Source organism: Ambystoma mexicanum, chromosome 10 (assembly GCF_040938575.1).
Source record: "Ambystoma mexicanum isolate Mex_15411 chromosome 10, UKY_AmexF1_1, whole genome shotgun sequence".
In the NCBI taxonomy this organism is placed as follows: domain Eukaryota; kingdom Metazoa; phylum Chordata; class Amphibia; order Caudata; family Ambystomatidae; genus Ambystoma; species Ambystoma mexicanum.
In genome coordinates, this window is record NC_090932.1 from 255,073,334 (window position 1) to 255,095,763 (window position 22,430).

General features: G+C 49.0%; 1 protein-coding gene and 1 non-coding gene across 3 annotated transcripts in view; one reads left to right on the top strand and one right to left on the bottom strand.

The window, feature by feature from the left end:
- Positions 1-297: 297 nt before the first annotated feature.
- On the bottom strand, positions 298-401 carry LOC138496857 (U6 spliceosomal RNA). The gene has a single exon (XR_011278320.1). It is a non-coding gene; the product is annotated as a U6 spliceosomal RNA (small nuclear RNA).
- Positions 402-21,392: 20,991 nt separating this feature from the next.
- The window catches only part of LOC138493160 (mucin-3A-like), a 202,491-nt gene continuing 201,453 nt past the window's right edge, over positions 21,393-22,430 (top strand). For both annotated transcript variants that reach the window (XM_069620345.1, XM_069620346.1), the window contains exon 1: positions 21,393-21,528. In XM_069620345.1, the coding sequence (XP_069476446.1) occupies positions 21,462-21,528 (67 nt within the window). In that variant the 5' untranslated portion in view covers positions 21,393-21,461. The remainder of the gene's footprint in view (positions 21,529-22,430) is intronic.

Sequence of the window (22,430 nt, forward strand, 5' to 3'; positions counted from 1 at the left end):
ATGGTTTTAGAATTCTAAGAATGTTGGCTGTTTCTACTTCCGAAACTTCTCTGAAGTGGAACGATGGAGTGGAGTGTACTTTGGTGGTGTTGGTAGGAGGGCAGACCGCAGCTTGTTTTATTTTCAATTTTCTTTTGTACAGAACTTATTTTTGATCGCATAGCATTCTGAATGTTAATACACCATGTCTCGTTCTTGGTGATGGTGGTAGGGGGCAAGGAGCGAGTCTCTAATTCTCTAAGAATTTTAAATAATTCTTGCAAATTGGAATTGGCCCTGGCTATTCTTTCTTTTTTTTCTTCTGTGGAACGCTTCAAGAAATTGCATGTCATCCTTGCGCAGGGGCCATGCTAATCTCTGTATCATTCCAATTCTAGTATATGTGCTGCCAAAGCGAGCGCTGACCTTGGCTATTCTTGTGTTGTAGGCTACCGCTTTCGCTGCCATGATAGCCTGCTCATATTCTTTGGGAATAGTGGTAAAAGCATTTTAGGGGAGGTCAGTAGGGTCTTTCTTCCCGTTGGCTTCAGCATGTGTTTTTTAGATGGCAAGGCTTGGAGGTCTGTGGTAAACCAGGAGTTGATATGACTTGTCGACTTTGCCTTTCTAGGGAGAAGGGGGGTACTCAGGTTTACTGCTTTGGTCAAGGTACTTGTGTACCGGTCTGCTAGGATCTTTGGATCTGTCGTTTCTTGGGAGATATTCTGGGAGCTGTGGGCCAAGGTGGGTGGCAGGCTTGGGGTGGCTGGAGGTTGCTATTTCAGCGGGGGGAAGGTAAGGCAGAGGATATGATGGTCCAACCATGAGCAGGGGGCGTTAGAGGTGATGGTGATCTGGCTATTCAAATCAACTATCCAGTCCAAGGATCTACCTTTGTTATGGGTAGGATCGGCAACACAGTTTATGAAACCTAGGTCTGTGAGGGCATTCGCCACAGCTGTCACTGTAGTGTCCATGAAGGCCTAGATTGAAGTCCCCCAGGAGTATGACTCTTAATGGTGGCTTGATGTTATATGCAATGACCTGAATGAGCTCTTTCTCAAAAACAGCAGTGGGTACAGGCTGCCTGTAGATAATGTGTAAGGTGATAGAGTCATAAGGGGTGGATGTGAGCTTAACAGTGAGGAGTTCTCCGTTTACCTCCATCGAGCTACTGATGGTTCTGATTAGTAGGGATTCTCTATAGATGAGTGACAGCCAGTAAGTCTAGTGTTGTGGTGGTGATCAGGTCATTAATGTCTAGGACATGGGCCGGGAGGGACCTCCCATTGATGAGGACTCTGTTGAGGAGGGGGCAGTGGGGTGAGGTCTGTTGGGGGAGAACCTGGGGTCATGGGAGAGGTGAGTACCATCTGCCTCCTAGGCTCAGTACTTGTAGGAATGCACACACTGGTACTGTGTACCGTAGTGAGCATCAGGTGGCCCTTACAGTTCCTTTTCAAGTGGAGGTCAAAGTAGGGGGTGGTCAGTTTCTGACTTTATTCATGGAGAGCTGGCTTCCCTAACTGAGATTACCTTAAGTTGGGGTCTCCTTGAATGCACGCTGCACAATGTGCCCTTGGTGCTAGAGTGTGAGTGGTGATGCCCGGTGTAGGTTCTAGCACTAAGGTGGTGGTTCCTCATTGCGATTGATGCTGGGCAGTGTGAGGGGTTCACTCTTGATGGCCTTGTGACAAGTCTATTGTTCCTTACTGTGGTCATGGCTAGGCTAGCGGCAATGGCTCCCGTATGCTTGCAGGCGACAGGCATTGAGAGCAAGGCAAGGCAGTTAGTTGCAGGGTAGGGGTGCATGTGAACACTTGGTGGTTGGTGGGCTCTCTCATTCTTGGGCCAGGTAGGGTGTTGATATGTGGTTCTGGTAAGGATGGGGAGTCATATACCATGTTATACTTTAAATACATGTTATATTCATTTTGTATGGTGTACACTACCATAAAAAAGTGAAGCAATTAAATGGCAAATTCGGTATTAAATACTTCATTACTGTCATTGTTTGCCAGGCACCAGTCATTTGCCAGAAATAGTTATCATGTGTAAGGTTCAGTGTCACATGCTTTAGTGCGGCATTATATGTCAAGTGTGGCTATTGCCCTCGTACATCAAGCTTAAACCAGTAAATGCCTCATATTCCTGATACTGTAAAGTGATCATATGTAGGGTAAAGCCTCGACCGTACCGGTGCCATCCTAATATGCCACCGGCAGCCTATGCTAGTTTACTGCAACCTTATGCCACCACATACCATATATGTCTGGGATAGCCATTGCATGCCGGTTTCAGCTTCGCTTGTGCAGGGGATGCCATCAAAGTGCAATTATATATGTGCTTGTATGGACATATCATGCCAAGGTATGAACATTATTTTAAAGATGCAGCTTCTAGTTTGCCACCCTCCTTATTGTATTGTATTGTATTTATTTTATTTATTGATCATTTGTTAGGTACCTATACAACCGAATTGTGTTTCCAGGCACCACAAGGGAAAGTGTGGGTGGGGGGCGCCAAGAGGAGTAAAAACAGTGGCAAACAGTGCAATACAATTGTGTTACTATTAGACTTTGTGACATTTGAATGTGCAAGTGCAGTGAAGAGAAGTGCAGAGGATAGGGAGAGGGTAGCCAAGGTATGGAAGTGCTAGTGGGAGCCTGACGGGTCATGCAAAGGGGTGTCAGGGAGGAGGCCACAGGCTAAATGCTAGGGCAGAGGAGTCCCAAGGATGGAATTCACTGCTGCCATGCAGGGGGCCCGCAAGGCCAGTGCTGGGAGGGGTGCTGGTGTTGGCTGGGTAAATTATGGTGTCTTTTAGGGTGTTTAGCAAGGAAGGGAAAGAGACGGGAAAGAGGGAAGGAGGTAGAGAAAAACAGAGTTTTGAGACATTTCCGGAACTGCAGGGAAATATTTAGGGAGGCAAAGTTGGAGCTAGCATGGTCCGAGGCCCCAGAAAGCATTGTGTAGGATGCAGAGGGTCTTGGATTTGATCCTCACGGCCACCGGGAGCCAGTGGAGAGATTATAGGACTGGAGAGATATTGTCCCTGGGCTTGAGGCCAAGGATACGTTTGGCAGCCCTATTCTAGATTAGCTGAAGCGGGCACAGGGAACAGAGGGGGAGATTGAGGAACAGGCTGTTGCAGTAGTCCAGCGAAGAGAGGACCTGAGCTCTGGAGACATTGAGCTTCGGGGGAAAGGTGAGGAAAAGGAGAATGCCTCTAAGAAGGTGGAGATGGAAGTGGGCCTTCTTGGCAAGGTCTGAGATGTGAGGGGTGAAGTACAGAGTGGAGTCAAAGATGACCCCAAGGATTTGGGCATCACAGGATGGTGAGGCTTGATGGCCAAGGAGGGCAGGCAGAGGGTCGGAAGGAAGCAGGGCACAGGCATTCCAATGAGCGGGATCACCGTCTTACTGGAATTGATACAGAGATCATTGGCCGCGCACCATGTCTGGATGGCAGACAGAGAAACGGGATGAGAGAATAGGAGGGGGAGGTAGTAGAGGGAAGTTTGAAGGAAAGCTGTGTGTCATCAGCATAACACTGGAAATGAGGAGAGAAGGAGGAGATGAGGTGAGCAAGAGGGCCTAGATAGATATTGAAGAGCCACAGTGATAGAATAGAGCCATGGGGACATCGCAGGTAGAGAGAGAGGTGCTGGAGGAGAAAGGATCCAGTTGCAAAGGTCAGCTAGTGAGGAAAGAGGTCAGCCAAAATAGTGCACGGTCCGTTATGCCGATGGTATTGTGGAGCCGTTTATGAGGATAGAATGGTTGACCGTGTCGAAGGCAGAGGAGAGGTCGAGGAGAATGAGAACAGCAGGAGAGGTAGAGTCAAGATTTGCAAGCATGTCTTCACGGATGTTCTGCAGAGCAGTTTCCATACCTCTGGATACCCGAAATCCAGATTTATGGTAATGGAGGCAACCAACTAGTTCAGTGTGAAGTATCAATTGGGGGAGGACCAACTTCTCCAAGGAGGTGGTGGAAATAGGATGATAGATAGTCAGGCAGTAGGAGTCAGCAAACGTCTTTTTCAGGAGAGGGTGCACAAGGGAGTGCTTCAGGGATAGAGGCAAAGAGCCAATAGCGGAGGAGTGGTTATAAAAGTCAGCAAGAGGAAATGTTGTCCTTAATATTTCTAAAAGAGCAGGGGAGCACCTGTTTGGATGAGATCTTCGTAGATCAGGCAACTTTAGAGACCATGTCAGGTGGCATGAGCAGGAGGGATGAGAGTACAGGGGTGAAAGAAGGGGGGCCAGTGGAGGCAGGGGAGTAGGAGTAGGGGTGGAGATGGGGGTGGTGGAGAGTGAGGACAGGATGTCCTGAATTTTAGATGTGAAATGGGAGGTCAAAGTAGTGCCAAGAGCCTGGGAAGGAAGGAGTGGGTTGGAGACTGTAGATGGATTGGCGAGTTCCTTGCAGATTTTGAAAAGTTCAGCCGTGTTATTAGTGGCTCAGGAGATGCAGGCTTGGATGTGGGTCCTCTTCTTGGAGCGGATAGAAAAAAGATATTGCCTTTGCAGCAGGCGACAGTCCAGTTTGTCAGAGGGTGAACCTGAAGTCTGCCACTTCCGTTCTGCAACTCTGCATTTACGTTTCAGAGAAGCTAAGCCAGAGTTGTACCATCTGTTGCACTTGGTAGAAGGCTTCAGGTGGATCCTCATGACAAGGGCAAGGATGTCAAGGGTGTTGGAGATGGAGAGGTAACGGTTAGTGAGGACAGCGTCAGAGGCAGAGGCAGAAGCCAGGGTAAAGGGGGGGATGAAAGTGGAGGCAAAAGCAGTGATTGATTTCATCGGTAGAATGACGGCAAAGGAGGCTGGCAGTGCGGAAGGCAGCTCGGACTGAGGGCAGAGGGGCCGCAGGTGGGAGGAGAGGAGAGAGTGGTCAGACCATGTGAGGGGGAGGGCAACCAGGTTAGAGATGGGGATGTCGCCAGAGATGAAGACATCCAGTGTGTGTCCGGCTGAGTGAGTCGGGACGGAAGGAAGACTAGTGAGAGAGAGGGAGTCGCAGAGGTCATTGAACTGATTCAGGTGAATCGAGGTGGATATTGAATTCACCAAGGAGGAGTTCGGAAGTAGAAGTCAAGAGGGAGGAAGTGAGGTTGGCCCATTCAGAGACGAAGAGAGGGATAGGGCCTTGTGGCCTGTAGATGGTGGCGAGGGTGAGTGAGAGAATAGGTGAGACTCCGAGCCTACAGATGAAGCATTCAAAGGAGGTGTAGGATTGAGTAGGTATAATAGAAGCAGGGACCACCCTCAGGGAAAATCAGGGCCACTCCACCTCCGGGCCATTCAGGAATGTCTCACGGATCATAATTTATTGGTGGAAATGAATTATGATCCATTCTCCCCTGAACATGCATCAGCATGAGTCACAGCAATGTTAAAAACGTGGCAGGTGACTCAGCTGAGGGATTGCTAAAATGAGGGGTGAGGGTGAAAAGAATTTAGAAAATTAAGAATGTCGAGCTTGGGTTTCAAAGCAAATTGCATCTCAGTATTGAAACAGGAAAGAAGGATTGTTAGTGATGGACAAAAGATGTTATCGTTTAAAGCAAATATTAATTTAATAAGGATGCTTACTCTCCCACAGTTTCATTTCTATATGAAGCCCTATCCAAAGCCATCATATTGACATTTCTGAACAACTTCAGACTAGATTTAGTGCATTTATATGGGCATAAAAACGTAGTCCTTTTTAAATGACCAGAAGCTACATCTTTTAAATCTCACAAGTGGATGACTGTAGCCAAACTGTACGTACCATGACTCAGCTGCTCAATTGATGAGACCATGATTAGTGCGGGACACTTCGAAAGCACTGGACTTCCCGATTACCTCATTACTTCCTCCACCAGCACTGTACGAATATATGTTGTTTACATTCTCACGCCATAATTCTTTAAACCGATTAAGTTGAGTATGCAATTCTACATTCAATTGCTCATGGCCTTAAGAAAATAAATGGCGGTCTCACACACACATGCACACAAACACACATATACACACTCAAACACACAATTAAATAAAGCCATGATGGGGAAATAATATATGACAGAAATATTCATATAATGTGAGTTATTTTACAATGTGCCAGAGCATAAAATGTGAGCGTAAAATGGTTTTATGCTTCAATGTTATGTTCCAGCACATGTTGATGGCGTTCCGTGTCATAAGAGAGCAGCAGAATGGAGATAGCACCTCTGCTGTGCTTTCCTCCTCTGTCTTGGGGAGCATTTGGTTTAGCGCCTGAATGGATCGCATTGGAATCTATTATTTCTCCCAAAGCCAAGATTAAAAGTGAGGAGTAAAGGTGATTTCACCTTCATTTACTCATTACTTTTACACTCTGCTTCGAAAGTGTTAAAGAAATTGCATACGGGGGACCAGCAGCATGTAATTGCAACCACTGATGCCCCCCCCTGCATGCCACTACCATCGTGTGCAAAAGGAGAGTTTCAGCATCTACTCTGGTACGCCTAGAACTACTTTTGCGACTTGTGTGTTAGGGGTTCATTGTGGCAGTATCAGGAACGTGAAGCAAGCAGGGTTTTCTCTGGGTCATGTTTACTTTGTGTGCTTTCTACACCCTCCTCTCCCCCTTTCATCCCAGCATCCAACAGGAGGTGGGTTAAGGGTGGGGAAAGGAATGGGAACACAATTCCCATTGGCCCTCATTAGGACCCTGGCGGAGAGGGTTTTACGCCGGCGGAGTGCATGGCGTACCTCTCTGCCAGACTACGAGTTCCCGTAGCGCCATGGAGGATTTTTACGCCTGCTTTTTGCAGGCGGAGAAATCCATGGCGCTACGGGACTTGTTGTTAATTACGCCACCGTAATCTACGGTGGCGTAATTAACACCTTCCCCACTCCCATTATACCCTATGGGGCAAGAATGGGAATGGGGAAGGGTAAAATGGGGATTGGGGACTTACCGCCCCGCCAAGGTCGGCATGGGGCGGTAAGTCCGCCAACCACCCTGGCGGAGTTGGCAGCTTAGCGCCATGGACCATGGTGCAAATTGCACCATGGTCCTCCGCCAGGGTCGTAATGAGGCCCATTGTCCCTTGCCTAATAAAGACAGAGGGCCTCATTTCGACCCAGGCGGTAAGTGAACAACAATGGGCCTCATTCCGAGGCTGGCGGTAAGGGTTAACGGTCACCGTTAATGGCAACGGTGACCGTTAACACTTACCACCATATTCCGAGTTCCCTTTTGCGGGTTGGCATTTAACGCCTGCTTTTAGCAGGCGTTAAAAATCCAACCCGCAAAGGGACCTTGGAGTAAATTACGGCACCGTAATTTACGGTGCCGTAATTTACTCCTTCCCCATTCCCATTGAGCCCTATGGGGGCAGGAATGGGGATGGGGAACCGGTATGGTGAATGGGGAATTACCGGTCCCTCCAACCTTGGAATGGACCGGTAATTACTCCATTCACCATGCCGGATTTCCATGGAGTAAATAGCTCCATGGTTGCTTACCATGGTGCTATTTACTCCATGGATAGCGCCAGCCTCGGAATGAGGCCCAATGCCGGTAAAAGATTACCAGCATTGCTTACCGCTCCGGCCGATTATGACATGATTATCCGCTATTAGCGGCACCGTTGTTAATGGTGCCGTTAATAGCGCCAGGAGTGCGGGCACGCGACCAACCATGCCACAAATACTGGCATGCGCAAACAGGGGAACATCACAAGTCAGGCGGACATGCAAACAACGCCCTACTGAAGCCCGAAAAGTACCTTACCGGCATGGAGCTAATTCTGGCATCGCGGACCACCCGTAAACAGCCATGTGCAGTGTTCCCAACTGCCACAAGTGCACACAATCAGCACAGGTGGAGGCAATACAGACTGGGCCAGCACAAAAGGAGCACACCCCACCCCTTCCCACACCCAGTCACATTCCACAATGATACCAATACTACTAGCAATGCTGGGGCTGGAGGATATTATTGCTGTGGAACTGCTGCAACAACAACAACAACAACAACTGGCAGCACAGAGGAGACGCAGGATGAGAAGGAGGGCGAGGCAGGGCCAGCATGCCCCACCAGTGCAGCCAGTGCCACCACGCAGGCAGCCCCCAATCCCTCGCATCCGAGCCAGTCCATTCAACCTAACCCCTGAGCAGATCCACACCCTGTACCGTCTGGACCGGGACACCATCACCACCATTGTGGATATGAAACATTATGACATTGTCAGCCTGATTGAATCACGCACCGCCATCCCACCCCTTCCTGGCCACAGGCACCTACCAGCACACAGTGGGGCACATGCATGGCATATCACAACCATTATTCTGACGTAGTTTGTGGAAGAGAAAAGTTACCCTTCGGCTGTACTCATGCGCCCAGTATCGTAGTATTTCTGAAATAATATTTGCTTCCATACGATATCAATTGGTGAGAGATGTATTGCCCTATACTGATGACACGTGTTTCACGTGATTATGGCTTGAAAATGTTCTCACAGACTTTTCTTCCAGTCATGGGATAATCCCTGTCCTTCGTCGTCTGCGTGTTGTGCCTTCCTGTCCTCGTATACGAGGCCCTGATCTGAGAAAGACGTTGTAGACGTCGAAACACGTGTCATCAATATAGAGCAATAAATCTCTCACCAATTGATATCGTGTGGAAGCAAATATTATTTCAGAAATACTACGATTACTGGGTGCAAGAGTACACCCGAAGGGTAACTTTTCTCTTCCACAAACTGCACCTTCCTAATGGAGTAGAGGAATCAAGGACTCCATTGTTACTCGGGTCAATGCAACCTCATATACCAAGTGCCTAAATCAAGACAAAGGGCGCAGAGTTCTGTTTCACAAGTACCTCAAATAGATTCCTCACCGTTCTACAGATTATTCTGACATACTCTGAACCCCGCTTGATGCCCTCCTGAAGCACACAGGTGACCACATTTACTTACCACGGTCTGCCCAGGAGATCTCAAACACCCAAGTTGGTTTCCATTCACTGGCCGACATCCCTGGTTGCATTGGCGCCATCGACTGCACCCATGTGGAATTGGTGGTCCCACATGCCATGGAGGTAGCGTACCGCAACCGTAAACTATACCACTCAATCAACGTGCAAATGGAATGTGACTCAAACAAGATCATCACACATTGCTGTGCCCGATACCTCGGATCAACCCATGATTCAATGGTCCTGCGGAACTCCACGATACCACGCTACATGGAGCGACATGCAGGGCAGAGATCCTGGCTTCGCGGTGAGTCGCATGTTAGGCCCATGGAAATGTGATGTGGGTCGGTGTTGGGGTAGAGATGCATACTTCACCTGGCTGAGATGGGGGGGGGGTAGAGATGCATACTTCACCTGGCTGAGATGGGTGGGGGAGAGATGCCTACTTCACCTGGCTGAGATGGGGGGGGGAGAGATGCATAATTCACCTGGCTGATATGGGGGGGTAGAGATGCATACTTCACCTGGCTGAGATGGGGGGGGTAGAGATGCATACTTCACCTGGCTGAGATGGGGGGTAGAGATGCATACTTCACTTGGCTGAGATGGGGGGTAGTGATGCATACTTCACCTGGCTGAGATGGGGGGAGATGCATACTTCACCTGGCTGAGATGGGGGGGGGAGATGCATACTTCACCTGGCTGCGAGTGCCTGAGAGAATGGACCATGCTCATACCCCAAAGCAGCCCAGACTGGACCTGACACCTGACCACATAATGAAAGATGAAAGCTGCCCTAACATGCAAATGATGCAATGTCACAACCATTCCATAGCCATCTACATGTGCACTGTACCTAATCAGACCGTAACCCCCTCAACACAATGCAGCTACAAGCAACTACTATGGCCAATACACAACACCAAATACCATCAACTGAAAGGACAGTCCCCCATTACTGCGTACATAGGAGTCACATGAGGCCCAAATACATGAATGCACTACTACACTGACACAGAGGTCCAACAAAAGTGCATTACACCATTTGTTTCCCATAGTGACATCATAATGAGGCTGCCATCAACGGTGCCAGGATGAAAGTATACAAATTACTGCACATCAGCCAAATCATGGAAACAACCAGCGTGGACTAACACAGTGCATGAGCACTTACAAGGAACTGGACCCCCCTGCGCCCACTAGTCGATGGCACGCACACCAGTCCATAAGAGGCATACACACATAGCAGTCACATCGTGTGTCTCCATTCATGCATGGGAATGTGGTTGCAATCAGGAAATCAATGAATGCTATGGTGTCATTGATCAAGGTTACATATGATGTGATGATTTACACTTATACATTGTTGCCCACATGCAGGTGATGCAGGCTATACCTTGAGGAGGTGGCTCCTCACCCCAGTCCGGAACCCACAGAACAGGCACGAGGAGGACTACAATCGTGTACATACACGTACCCGTGTGGTGATTGAGCAGGCATTTGGCCTCTTGAAGGCACAGTTTCGCTGCCTCAGCAGGTCTGGTGGGGCACTCCTCTACCGCCATGAGAAGGTGGCCAAGATCGTCATGGCATGTGTCATGCTACACAATATGTGCATCAGATGGAATGTGCCCCTGCCCCCTGATGCAGAACTGCAACCACCTGACGATGAGGAGGGTGGGTATGGGGCAGCACCTCAGGGAGGCAGCGATGCACAGGAGGGACGTGACATGCGTCCGACTCTGATCAACGAATGTTTCTAGCACACATGGACGTGGAGTGTGACATGGATGTGGCACTCGGGGCACTGGGTGTGTCAGAGACATGGACACTGTAGACTGTTCACCAATAAAGCACACGTACGCAATAAGCAATGTCCACACATGTGAATCATGAGTCACCAAAATGTTTATTAAAGAACCATAACAAAGTGAACAAGCCCTCCACCCCACACACCCTCTCCCCCTGCCCCCTCAACTCCCCCACACACCCTCTCCCCCCTTGACTTCCCAACACATGGTGTGCAGTAGCACACACCAGTAGTCCACATGGCACCAGAATGCATGGCTGTGCCTACTGCCCTCCCCCTCTTCCAGCACCAGGTGCCCCCCTGTCCAATCTGCGCAGGTTCCTGCTACACCAACGCACAGGGCTGGTCCTAGTAGAGCTGGCATTTGATGATGGTCCAGATTGTCCTGGGAACTGCGGTGGATGCATGTCTCGCATTGCTGCCACCATTTCCGACAGGACGTGGCGCACTGCTGGAAGTTCCGCGCAAATGTCCTTTGAGGTGGACTCGATGGCTGTTTTTATGGATGCAGCACAATCCCTGATGTCATCCCTTGCACAGGTACATTCGGTAATATGCTGCGTCAACAGCCCTGTGAGTTCCTCCTGACCCCTCTGTATAGCCATGATCCCCTCTTGGGTGGTTGTCACTGGGGTGGAAGTGTGAGGCATTTCCACCATGATTTGGTCATCAGGCACAGTCGCGTGGGGCTGAAACTTGCCGGCCATGAATCTCCAGGTGACAGCCCGTGCATGCTGCCGTCCACCACACTGCATGGTGATAGGTGTGGTGAGTGGAGGGGCCTGTGGCAGGTGTTGTGCCATGCAGCTGTACGTCGCCCTTGTAGTCCGATATGGCTGCTGTGGCAGCTGTCTCACCGACTGTGCTGCTGGCAGCCGATGGTGTGCCCTCTGCCAACGCCTCCTGGGTGATGGTGGCTGGTGTGGGTGTTGTTGTGGGGGCCATGGTGCACATTGGTGCTGTGGCCTCTGTGGTTTTCATGGCCTTCCGAAGTGGTGAAGGTTGGCCTCTGCCCCTTGAGGTTGAGGGGCGGTATTCACCCGCCTCAGCTCTGGTGTTCGTCTGTGGTTTGGCACTGGTGTCCTCATCACCGCTGTCAGAATGTGTGACTGTGGGGGACCAAAGGAGGGAGAGGGTTAGTGATGGGTCTACGGACATCGGGCATGAATTGGGGTGGCTGCATTGATATGGAATGGTAGATGATTAACATTGGGGGGAGTCACATACGGGTTGACTCACTCTTGGGTGGGTGATGAATGGAGGCGTCTGGTTTGCAACACATATGGGGTGCATTATGCATTTGGACAAGGTGATGCTCTGCACTGCCTGTAGGCAGTCTTGTACCGATGTGTCTGGTGGACCCTGCTCTACATCATTGCACTGTCAGTTCAGGTGGACATCATCGTGGTGGTATTAGCATTATTTCATTTGAGACACCTACCTGCATCGGCTGATGACAGGAGTCCTCGCTCCATGTCCCCGACTCCCTCTATTGCCTCGGTGCCTATGGTGGTGGCGCATATCTCCTCCCATGGTTGTAGTTTTATGGACAGCTCCGCACCTCCGCCTGTCGCCATCTCAAGGTTGCGGTTGACGGAGAGTATACTTCGCACACGTAGACGTAGGTCATCCCAGTGCTTACGGCATTGTTTGGGTGTGCGGGGTGTGGTGCCAATGGCACTGACTCTCTGGGCGACCTCTGGCCAAATCTGCTTTTTACGCTGCAGTGCTGGACGGGACATGCCGTTTGAGAACACCACATCTGCATGTTCCTGCAGTGTCTCTGCTAACATGGTGAGCTCCTCTCTGGAGAAGCGCTCCTTGCGCAGGCGATCTCCCATTTTGTTCACTGCTTTTGGCATCCTAAATTGCAACAGGTAGTGGTGGAGGTGTGTTGGAGTTCTGGGGGTCAGATGGCTCCTGGTTGTGGTGGATGGCAATGGATTGTGCTTTTAAAGATGGCCGCTGTGCTCTTTCCTGTTCCTGTTCGATGACGCTACTTCAGGTTCCGCGTATTTACGGTCACTGCTAATAGCGGTTACCACTATTGGAGGGGACCGCTAATGCCGATGGCTTGGATGCCGGAGGAGCTATTTCCACTACAGACAGTGCCGGAAAGGGGGATTTTTTGGACTTTTACGGCATGGCGGTAAGGTCATTAGCGGCATGGCACAAAGCTTGTGCCCGCAAACTCGTAATGGCCGCTTTTAGTGGTCTATTGCCAGCACGGACACGGTAATTGCGCCATGCCTGTAATGACCGGTACTTACCGCCTAGGTCGTAATGAGGCCCAGAGCCTTCTATTACATAAAACGTGTAGCTCATGGGGTGGATCCGGCCTCCCACAGCATGTATCCCACCATGGTTGAAAAGGTCCACTGACACAGATCACAAGACCATACAGCCCTGGGCTGCCTCATCCCTCCTACATGGCACTGATACCTGAGCCACCAGAAGCAGGCTACAGTCATTAAACCCCAGAATTATTATTAAGTGAGATGACAGGACGCAGCACCATGTCCTCTGAAGCATTCTCTTGCATGTGAAGATAACTATACACGAAACACAAGGCAATGCCTAGCATAGGATGGCACCAGTGGGGCATTTGAAGCTGCACATGGCATATGATATCAGCCTTGGGCATGCGAGGCTGTAACTTAGATATGACTATGACATTTATCTGAGCATGTGAGGTTCAACCGTTGGTCTTATGAATATGACTGCCAGGTGAGTCTATAGCTGCTTAAAAAAGGCAATAGCAAAATAGTAGAGGCTGCACTTTTCATATTATTCCAGTGCCTCCACATCGGATACTGCATTTAGTGTATGATGATCCTATGCAACATGTGAGGCTACTGCAGGCATAAGACACCATTCATTGGAAGAAAAAAAGACTGTCCATTTTTGCCTCAGAACTTTGGAATCTACTCTCCTGGACTTAAGTTATACCGATTCCTCAATATACATATCAATGTTGTTTTTCCTTAAGGAAAGAATGTGTTGTTGTGATGAAAGGAGGGAGGATATCTCAGCAGCAACTGGGCTCACCATGGAAGCAAACCGAAACGGAGCAACACAGGTTCGATCCCCAGGTCCGCGCTTAGAAACCTCTGGGTATTAAGCGCATTATAAATAACCTATCATATCATATCATATCATATCATATCATATCAAATAACTTCTCACTGGAAGGGGCATAAGGCTGAGTAGTGGTTGAAGCGCCCACTCAGCCCTCAAACTGCTACAATACAAGTGTGATCCAATCATAAAGTTAAAACAGGAACAGTTAAGAGATATATACCTCCTGACTGGCCCTCATTACAAGTTTCACGGTCATGTACCAGTGATTCCATGAAATCGCTAGCACCGTTTCCACCAACCACGACAACGGAATCAGCGGCATATTACAACACTGTGACAGTGCGCAATCCACCATGGCGGAAAAAGTGTGACCGGATGGAAACACCATTGTTGCGCACTTCTGTCCGTGTTTCTGTCTGTAAAAATGCCAGTGGCATTAGTTCCGGTATGCATCCAATGGAAACCCTGTCAACGAAAAACACCAGGACCGGAAACAATGTCATCACAGGAACTGGAAGCTCACCGGTGGCCATTTTGAAAAGCACAATCCATATAAAATCACCCACTTCCTCTTGCCATCCGGTCACTGTAACACCGGCATCATGTCTGCGGCATCGAAGTAACGTGTCCCAGATGTCTGCCAGAGGAAACCACACTTCACAGAGCCAGAATTGTCAGTGCTAAATGACACAATAGTGGCTAATGCTGGGGAAGCCTTTGAAAAAGACCACAGGCGGAAAAGACAAATGCGAAAGTCTGCAATATGGAAGGAGGTGCACAGAAGGTGTCAGCTTTGGGCCCGGTCCCCTGCACTCTTAAAGATTGCCACAAACGGTGGGACTGCTCTCGGCCCACAGGCGGAAATGCATGGCAAGTGGAGGCGGGACTGCCTCCCCAATAAAGTTGATGTCCTGGGAGGAGACATGCAGCACATTGCTGCATCTCAAAGGCATCAAGGAAGTTGGAGCAGCGGAGTCCGGCACAGGCATGCATGCAGAGGGTGGTGAGTACAATGTGCCCCATCAAAACACTTACACAGAGTGGATAGGGAAATGCACCACACACTACAAGGAGCCATGTCCAACTGCATGACACCAAACCACAACCACCACATCAAATGGCCCAAATAGCATGGCTGCAGTCCAGGGGTACCCAAGCATTGTCCCCCAAAAACATTCCAACTCACATATGGCCACATGAGAAGCAGCACATGCACAAAGCACACACCTGACAAAGGTGGCGTGCCTGCACTGCAACCAATGTGCCCCATAACACACACACATGCAAGCATGCATCAAAGCTGTCCTCACATCATGACTCCATGTACAGGAAGTATGTCACACAATGACATAACTGTATGTTGCAAGTGGATTGGATGACACATAGGTGATTAACGGCATGCCCATCTCTTCCCCACAGACATCTCGTCTGACAGTGAGCATGATGGACTGTCGCCATCACAGCCACCCACGCAGACGAAGAGGTCCACACCCTGTGACACTACAGCCAAGACAACACCAGCTCCAGTTATGCATCCTACCTGCCCTGTGTGCCAGCCAGCTTCCCCTCTGGCCCAGTATCCCCCACAGAGGCACAGTCACCTGGCCTTGCTGCGAAGCCACTAGCCACAGAGGCCCAGTCACCTGCCCCTGTTATCCATCCCTCTGGCCCGCAAAGATGGCCAGCGGCCACCCAACACCAGCTACCCACATATGTGGCCACATCCACCAACAAGGATGCTGTGCAAGAAGGTGGGGACAGCACAGAGGGGTCACCGGACCACACGCCTTAGCATCAGCCTGCCTTCAGGACATCCGAACTCCACAGCCCACCTTCACCACCGATCCCCAACATTCGTGATAAGCATTCGTGCATCTGCCGCATCGAGCACAGGCACGACGAGATGGCTGATCATGTGAGGCAGCATCTGAATGAGTCGTGCATGATGCGCAAATGTGTCCAGGCCACCAGCCAATGCTGTGCCTGTGCCCTGGCCCATGGTGTTTGGGAAAGGAGTATTTGGGGAGGGGGTTCTTGGGGAGTGGGTGTTTTGGGAGGGAGTGTTTGGGAAGGGGGTGTTGGGGAATGGGTTTTTGGGAGGGAGTGTTTGGGAAGGGGGTGTTGGGGATGGGGTGTTTGGGGTGGGAGTGTTTGGGGGTAGAGTGTTTGGGGAGGGAGAGTTGGAGGGAGTGGTATTTGGGGAGGGAGTGTCTGGGAAGGGGGTGTTTGGGGGAGTTTTTGGGGAGGGGATGGTAGGTCACACATTGTGTCATGCGCATTTTCTGTGCAATACATATAGTTGTCTGGACATTCATTTTTGATGTGGTCCACTTCATTGTTGCTTTGAGTCACAAGCAGTGAGGGCCATGGGTTGTGTGCAGTCGATGGGTGGTCAAAAGAAGTTCTCAATGAGATCCTGGCAAGCTGCACATCCATCCCTGACATCTTTGTGTTGGTGTTGATGCAGGGGCCAGGGGCATTTTCCGCCTGATGCACATATTGTGCAACATTGCACAGGCCAGGACCATCTTCCCCACCTTCACTGGCCTGTACCTGAGTACCCCCCACCCCTGAATGGTGAAGGAACCGAAAACGTGCCTTCAACAGTCCAAAGGTCTGCTCGATAGTTATCCATGTTTGGATGTGTGCACAATTGTATGTAATTTCCTCCTGAGTCTGGGGATCTCTCACAGGGGTCATCAGCCATGGCAGTAATGGATAACCAGAATCACCTGCAACGGAGGACCATTACATTCAAGTGACTGGACAGTGCTTACATCTATGGATATGTGTGTGTGTGTGAAACATGCATTTGGTTCCGTGGACTGGCAGGCCCTCATTCACCCTGCTGCACCGTGTAACAGGCAATACTGTACATGCTGTGTGTACAGAGCCTGCCACCCAGGGATGGGTTGATGGGGGTGAGTGGGGCTGTGTCGAGAAATACTGGGTATCGTGACATGGCTGAGTTGCATGTCACGATACCTGTAGTGCATTGCATGTGCCTGTCCATTCATGCTCAGATTGTGATGGTGTGTCCATATGTTGACACATGTGGTAGATGTCAGTTGTGGCCATCCACTTGTGCATGCCGATTTTGTCCCTGTATTGGCATGGTGGCTATGGGACATGCATTGGTGCAACACAACAACCCCTGGTGAGCCGGTCATCATTCAACAATGTGTGTGTGTTGATGCTTTCACTCACTCAATAGCCAGGTCGGCTATTCCCCATGATGCACCATGCACACAGGCAGAGTGCTGTTCTGCAGGACCATGGAGTTGTGGGTTGATCTCAGGAAGCGGGCACAGCAGTGGGTGATTGTTAGGTCCACATCACAGATGACCTACACAGTCAGTGAGTGGTACAGCTTACCGTTCTGGTACACCTTCTCTGTGGCATGGGGAGCTACAGGCTTGCCACACATTTGGCATTCCCAATCAAGTGCATGGAAGTGGGCCTTGGTAGAGTTGGACTGTGCCTGTATGGTGCCTGTATGGTTGGAAGGGCAATGTGCCAGGACACATAAACCAGGAGGGCATCCAGGACATGCAACAGAAATTTTGAAAATGCAGCGTGTGAGATGCCTTGCAGCTCGCTGAGTGCTGAAAAGTGCCTTTGTCAAGGAAGTGCAACACTGACACTACCTTCAACATTGGGGGTATGGCTGTCCAGGTGCCTATGCTGCTCTGGATGTCATCCTGGATTAGCCCCACCAGTTCCAGGATGGTCTCCCTGTTCAAACGGTTTAGGGTATGGATCTGCCGTCATGGCCCTGGGTGTTTGCCTACTGCAGGGTATTGGTACACGCCTCTGGGTCGCCACTTGCATGGTATTGTTCATCATTGTTCTCCTCCTTCTCCTCATCCTCTTCCACTATCTGTCCACCTGTTGTCACTGATGCAGCTCCTGCTGATACAGCTGCACTCCTGCATACAGCACCTCCAGGTGCATTACTAACACTATGAGTGGCAGCATGGTTGTGTTGGCCAGTGTGTGTGGTGTGGTCCTTTTCAGCAGTCTCAGTGTTGATTGTGTGCAGCTGGGTGCATTGGATGCACTTGTGGCCAGTTTTTCCCCACCTGGACGTGGTTAACGACTGCTCCACGGTCGCATTGTTTCTGGCACAGTTTTCCCAGTAGTACTGGCATTTTTGTGCCAGTGTTTCTGGAAAAACCACAGTCGTGATGCCGCCTTGATAGCGCTGTGCTGGTGTTTCTGGCATGTCTTACGGTGGGTCCTGTAGTTTACACTCACTGTGCTATTTGTGATGGTAGCACAGTGTACGTTGTTACCGCCATCGTTGTTACTGGCATTGCTTGTCATAGTAGTGCGGTCTGGAAAATGTGCCGGTAAAATCTCTACACAAAACCCACCCCTGAGGAAAGAACACAGAATATGCAAAGATAGGAATATGCAGGGCTCTAGCTAATGAATCAGGGGTGAAAGACAATAATAAAAGGGTTTGTAAAATGATATATTATGGTTCAAAAAGGGATTAAAGGTGTACTAATTAGTCTTTAGGGCCCAAAGATGGACCAAGGTGCAGTTAGCAGCTCATAATACCTTTATGCGGTTCTTGGCAGTTCAACAGTATCAAACAAAGCTTCTCGGTTATGTGCGTGCAGTTAAAATCAGGATTGAGTGCATCAGACACGTTGTTCTAGATAGGGAGCAGGAGTTTGGATCATTAGAGGCACCAGGGTCAGTTAGACAGTCAGTTTGACTGCGAAGATGCTGGTGACTGGATGCATAGTTCAAGACAGTCTAATGTAATGTCAGGCGTCACAGTTTGATGAGGCCGCCATGGTCAGTTGAATTACTGATGAAGATCTGCAGCAAAGATGTTGCCAGTTTGAAGGGTGGCTCAAAGCTGCGTTCAGTGAGGTGCAGATCGTGAGGGCCACCAGGGTCATTTTGACTGTCAGTTCGATGGCGAAGATACTGGTGACTGGATCCACCAGGGTCTGGTCGACTGTTGATGAAGATTAGCAATGAGGATACTGGTGGTTCAAAAGGTGGTCGAAGCGGCGGGTAACAATGTGCTTCAATTTCGAGTTGGGGCAATTATGTGATCACCTGGTGTGGTGTGATGGAAAACTAGTTTGAGAGTGTGGCTCAGCAGCTCAAAGATCAGTCGAGTGCCAAAGGCTGCTCCCGTGGTCCCTTTAATTCGGAGGGTTCAAACTGCTTGAATCATTGCTTGCAGTGGTTCAACGGCAAAGACACAGGGATCCTGGCTGTTGTGAATATCAGAATGCTATTAGTTCCAATCCAGGGACTCGTGGATAAGATGTGTCCTTGTTCTCGGACTCCCATCACAGGGAAGGCTGACACACACTTTCAAGGGTCATTCAAGGGTCATTCAACACAGTGGGTTCCTGAGCAGCAGTGTGGCTAGCAAAGATGCAGGTCTTGAGTGCCTACTCCTGAAGCAGGTCACCACCAATGTGCCCTGAGGATGGTTAGGGATGAGTAGGGCTTTGGAAAGTCAACCCTCCCAACAGAGATCACGTGAACGATTCCTCAGGTTGTTGTTCAAGAGTGATTCAATGAAAGAGTGGGAGACCCCTTCTTTTGAAGGCAAAAGTCTAAAGGTAATTAGACAAAAGTAAGCCTGCATTAGGGGTCCAATCCCAGTCCTTGGAGTAAGTGGTCTTTGCCTTGTGATGTCACACCCAAAATGATTTGTGCTACAAGAAGTATAGGGGCCAGGAAGGAAAGATTGAGGGAGAGAGAAACAAGATGGTGGAACTTTCCTACAGCTGTAAGGAGCTCCATCTAATACACTAACCCTGTCTCGCTCACTTATCACTAGGATCACATGCCCTTTTGGTATGATCCCTGATGTCACTTTACTCCTCTTGTGAATGGGTGTGCAGTTTGATTCCTGTTCCTAGGATAGCTTCCTCTGGAATGTATGTCTATTTGGGGAGGGTGTTTCCTGCCCTCAGAAAGGAACAAAGAGAGGCAACCCCCAGGGCTACAGTCCTTCTCGGAGCAGCAACAACAGCCTGGCTCAGGGAGATACACATCATTCTTCTGGGCTCACAGGTCTGATACATGTGTGATACCAATTTAGTGTGGGTGTAATAATTAATATTTTTTATAAAGGTGCTTATTACCAGATCCTAGTCTCTAAGTGCAGGACAGGGATTTGAGCCTGTGTTGCACTGCGCTGTCTTGCTTCCAAGACACATGCTTTGCCCCTAAGCTATCGTCCCATCCAGGTAATAATTTTGAGAAATACCATCCAACATATACTAACTTAGGTATGGCTTATATTTAAAGTTTAATGTGCCACCAGGACGGTAGACTCATAATCAATGGGTTTTGGAACAGAGATACATTTCTTTATTGCAGCCCCTGTGTGGTAGAGAATTGGCTGTCACTACAGCTGTCAAATGGGTACCTGGGACCTCTGAAACTGGTCTGTGCCACTGTAGAGCAGGCGCTGCAAATCAGTCTATTTTTTCGAGCAGGGCACGGGTGTACTCTATGCTTTTGGCAAGGAGCTTATGAAAAGGGGAATCTGATTAGCAGATGTCCCTTCCCGGGATGGAATTGACTGTTTTCTAAATTAATTTAATAAAAATGGAAAAGGAAGGGGTTCTGCACCCTCGCCAGATGGCAACCTGTCACAGTTGTACCAATAGGATTTGTCCGTATTGGCCTTATGCTCAAAACTGCCTTTTTGGATCCCAGTGATGTTGTCCCCTTCCTTCACCTTATTCCCTTCCCCTTGTTTCTCGTTGCACACGCTGTAGTGCATTTTAAATATGTAGCACAGTATAACAACCAAATAAATTAAAGCAGAAATAAATAGACAGCTAGATATATAGATGTCCAAAGGAAGTTGTACAGAAATATGCAGACAGGACCTTTTAGGACTATGTTAGTTCCGTTTTGACCGAATGTCAAATAATTCACCACCCGAATTAGTTAAAACATCCTTTTGTCTGTAAGGCTATTAATATTGTTTTTACTGCATTTTTTTACCATCATTGCCGTCACTTTTTGTGATGCGGTCAGGATCAAACGTCATTTGATTCCTCTTCCTGTATGTCACTTAATATTACCGTCGTCATTTTGCGAAATGACAAGCATGGAACTTGTGCTGTAAAGCTGGATTCTGATTTCCTGAGCTGTACTCTGTACTGGAGAGCATTCGGCTCAGTCTTCCCACAAAGGTCCAACAAGCACCCGTTGTGTCTGTTAAACCTGTCAAGCGATGTGTGCCAGTGCAATGTTTCTGTTCAGCAGTGAACCCTGCAAATCCCCCATCAGCTATGACGCCCCCACACACTGGTAGCGTTTAGCACCTTTTTCTACCTACTTGGCAGACCTTTGCTTGGCCTATGTGCGTCATATTATCTGCTCAAAGTTCTTCCTCATCACCAGAGGAAACGGTGCAATGCATATGGTGCTTTATTACCTTTGATCTTTGGAAGACAGCTGCTCACTAAGATTGCTCGTGACGCTGTGCTACTTTTATGACACAGCATTCCTTGAGAGGCTGGTCACGTCACCTCCTCTGACATGGAGCACTAACTTCTCCCACAGCACTCACTGCTAAGACTCCACCTGGGCTCCCTTCTTCCTCGCACATAGCATCCAAGACACCCCCCAGAGAACTATGGCGAAGCTGGGAGTCCAGGCCTTGCTTTTCTTCTGCATTTTCTCCACTTCAGACTCTCAAAACAGTGAGTTTAATTTTCATATCTACACAGTCTTTCTCAGGTGTTGTGAGAGGTGTGATAGCAGTGAGTGCTTCTGTTTAGAAATATGTTGCCAGGAGGTGGCTGGTCGATGGATTGTTTCAATGAATAATTGACTCATTGATTTAATTGCTTGAACATCATTTTACAGACTCATCCCTCTGCAGTCGTTCCAACATCTGTACTGCCATTTCGCAATGTGGTGTACGGGGACAAATATGAAATGCATTTCGGAACAGCCAAGGCTGATTATTGAGGGCACAATGTCCCCACGTTGATATTGCACGGAGGAGACCTGGTTCCTTTATATGTATGTGCAAAAGGCTCCCCTAAGTTGCAACATTCATAATTTCTGCAAAGTTGGCTAAAACAAACGTAACACCGGGTAGTTAAAGTACTACATTCTTTTTTTAACATCACGTTTCAGAAAAAGTGCAAATGTCTCTCAATTTAATCCGCCTGCTTTTACCAGGGAAAAAAAAAAACAAATGGAATACAAAGGAATACTTTGGTTTACTGCCAGCCTGAAGATGCCAGGCTAGCAGTAAATCCAACGGATTTGGCAGGTGGATTCCAAAAGCTAGTGGACGGGCTTGCCCGCTCAACCTCAGAAATTGGCTTTGCAGCTCTCAGTTGGGTTGGGAATCAGGGTATCTCTTGCCTTGGTTTCCTGAGTGGAGAGATACAAGACATCTGTTATGTTTTAAAGATCATATGTGTTGTAGCTATCCGTGATGTAGGATATGTAATAGTAACCACAAGGAATGATATGACATGTTATTTATAACGCGCTTAATACCCAGGGGTTTCTAAGCGTTGTCGCTATCAGTGGGGTAAGTGAATCAGGCTATGTATTCCCCTGGGTTTCCTGAGTGTGGGGATAGAGG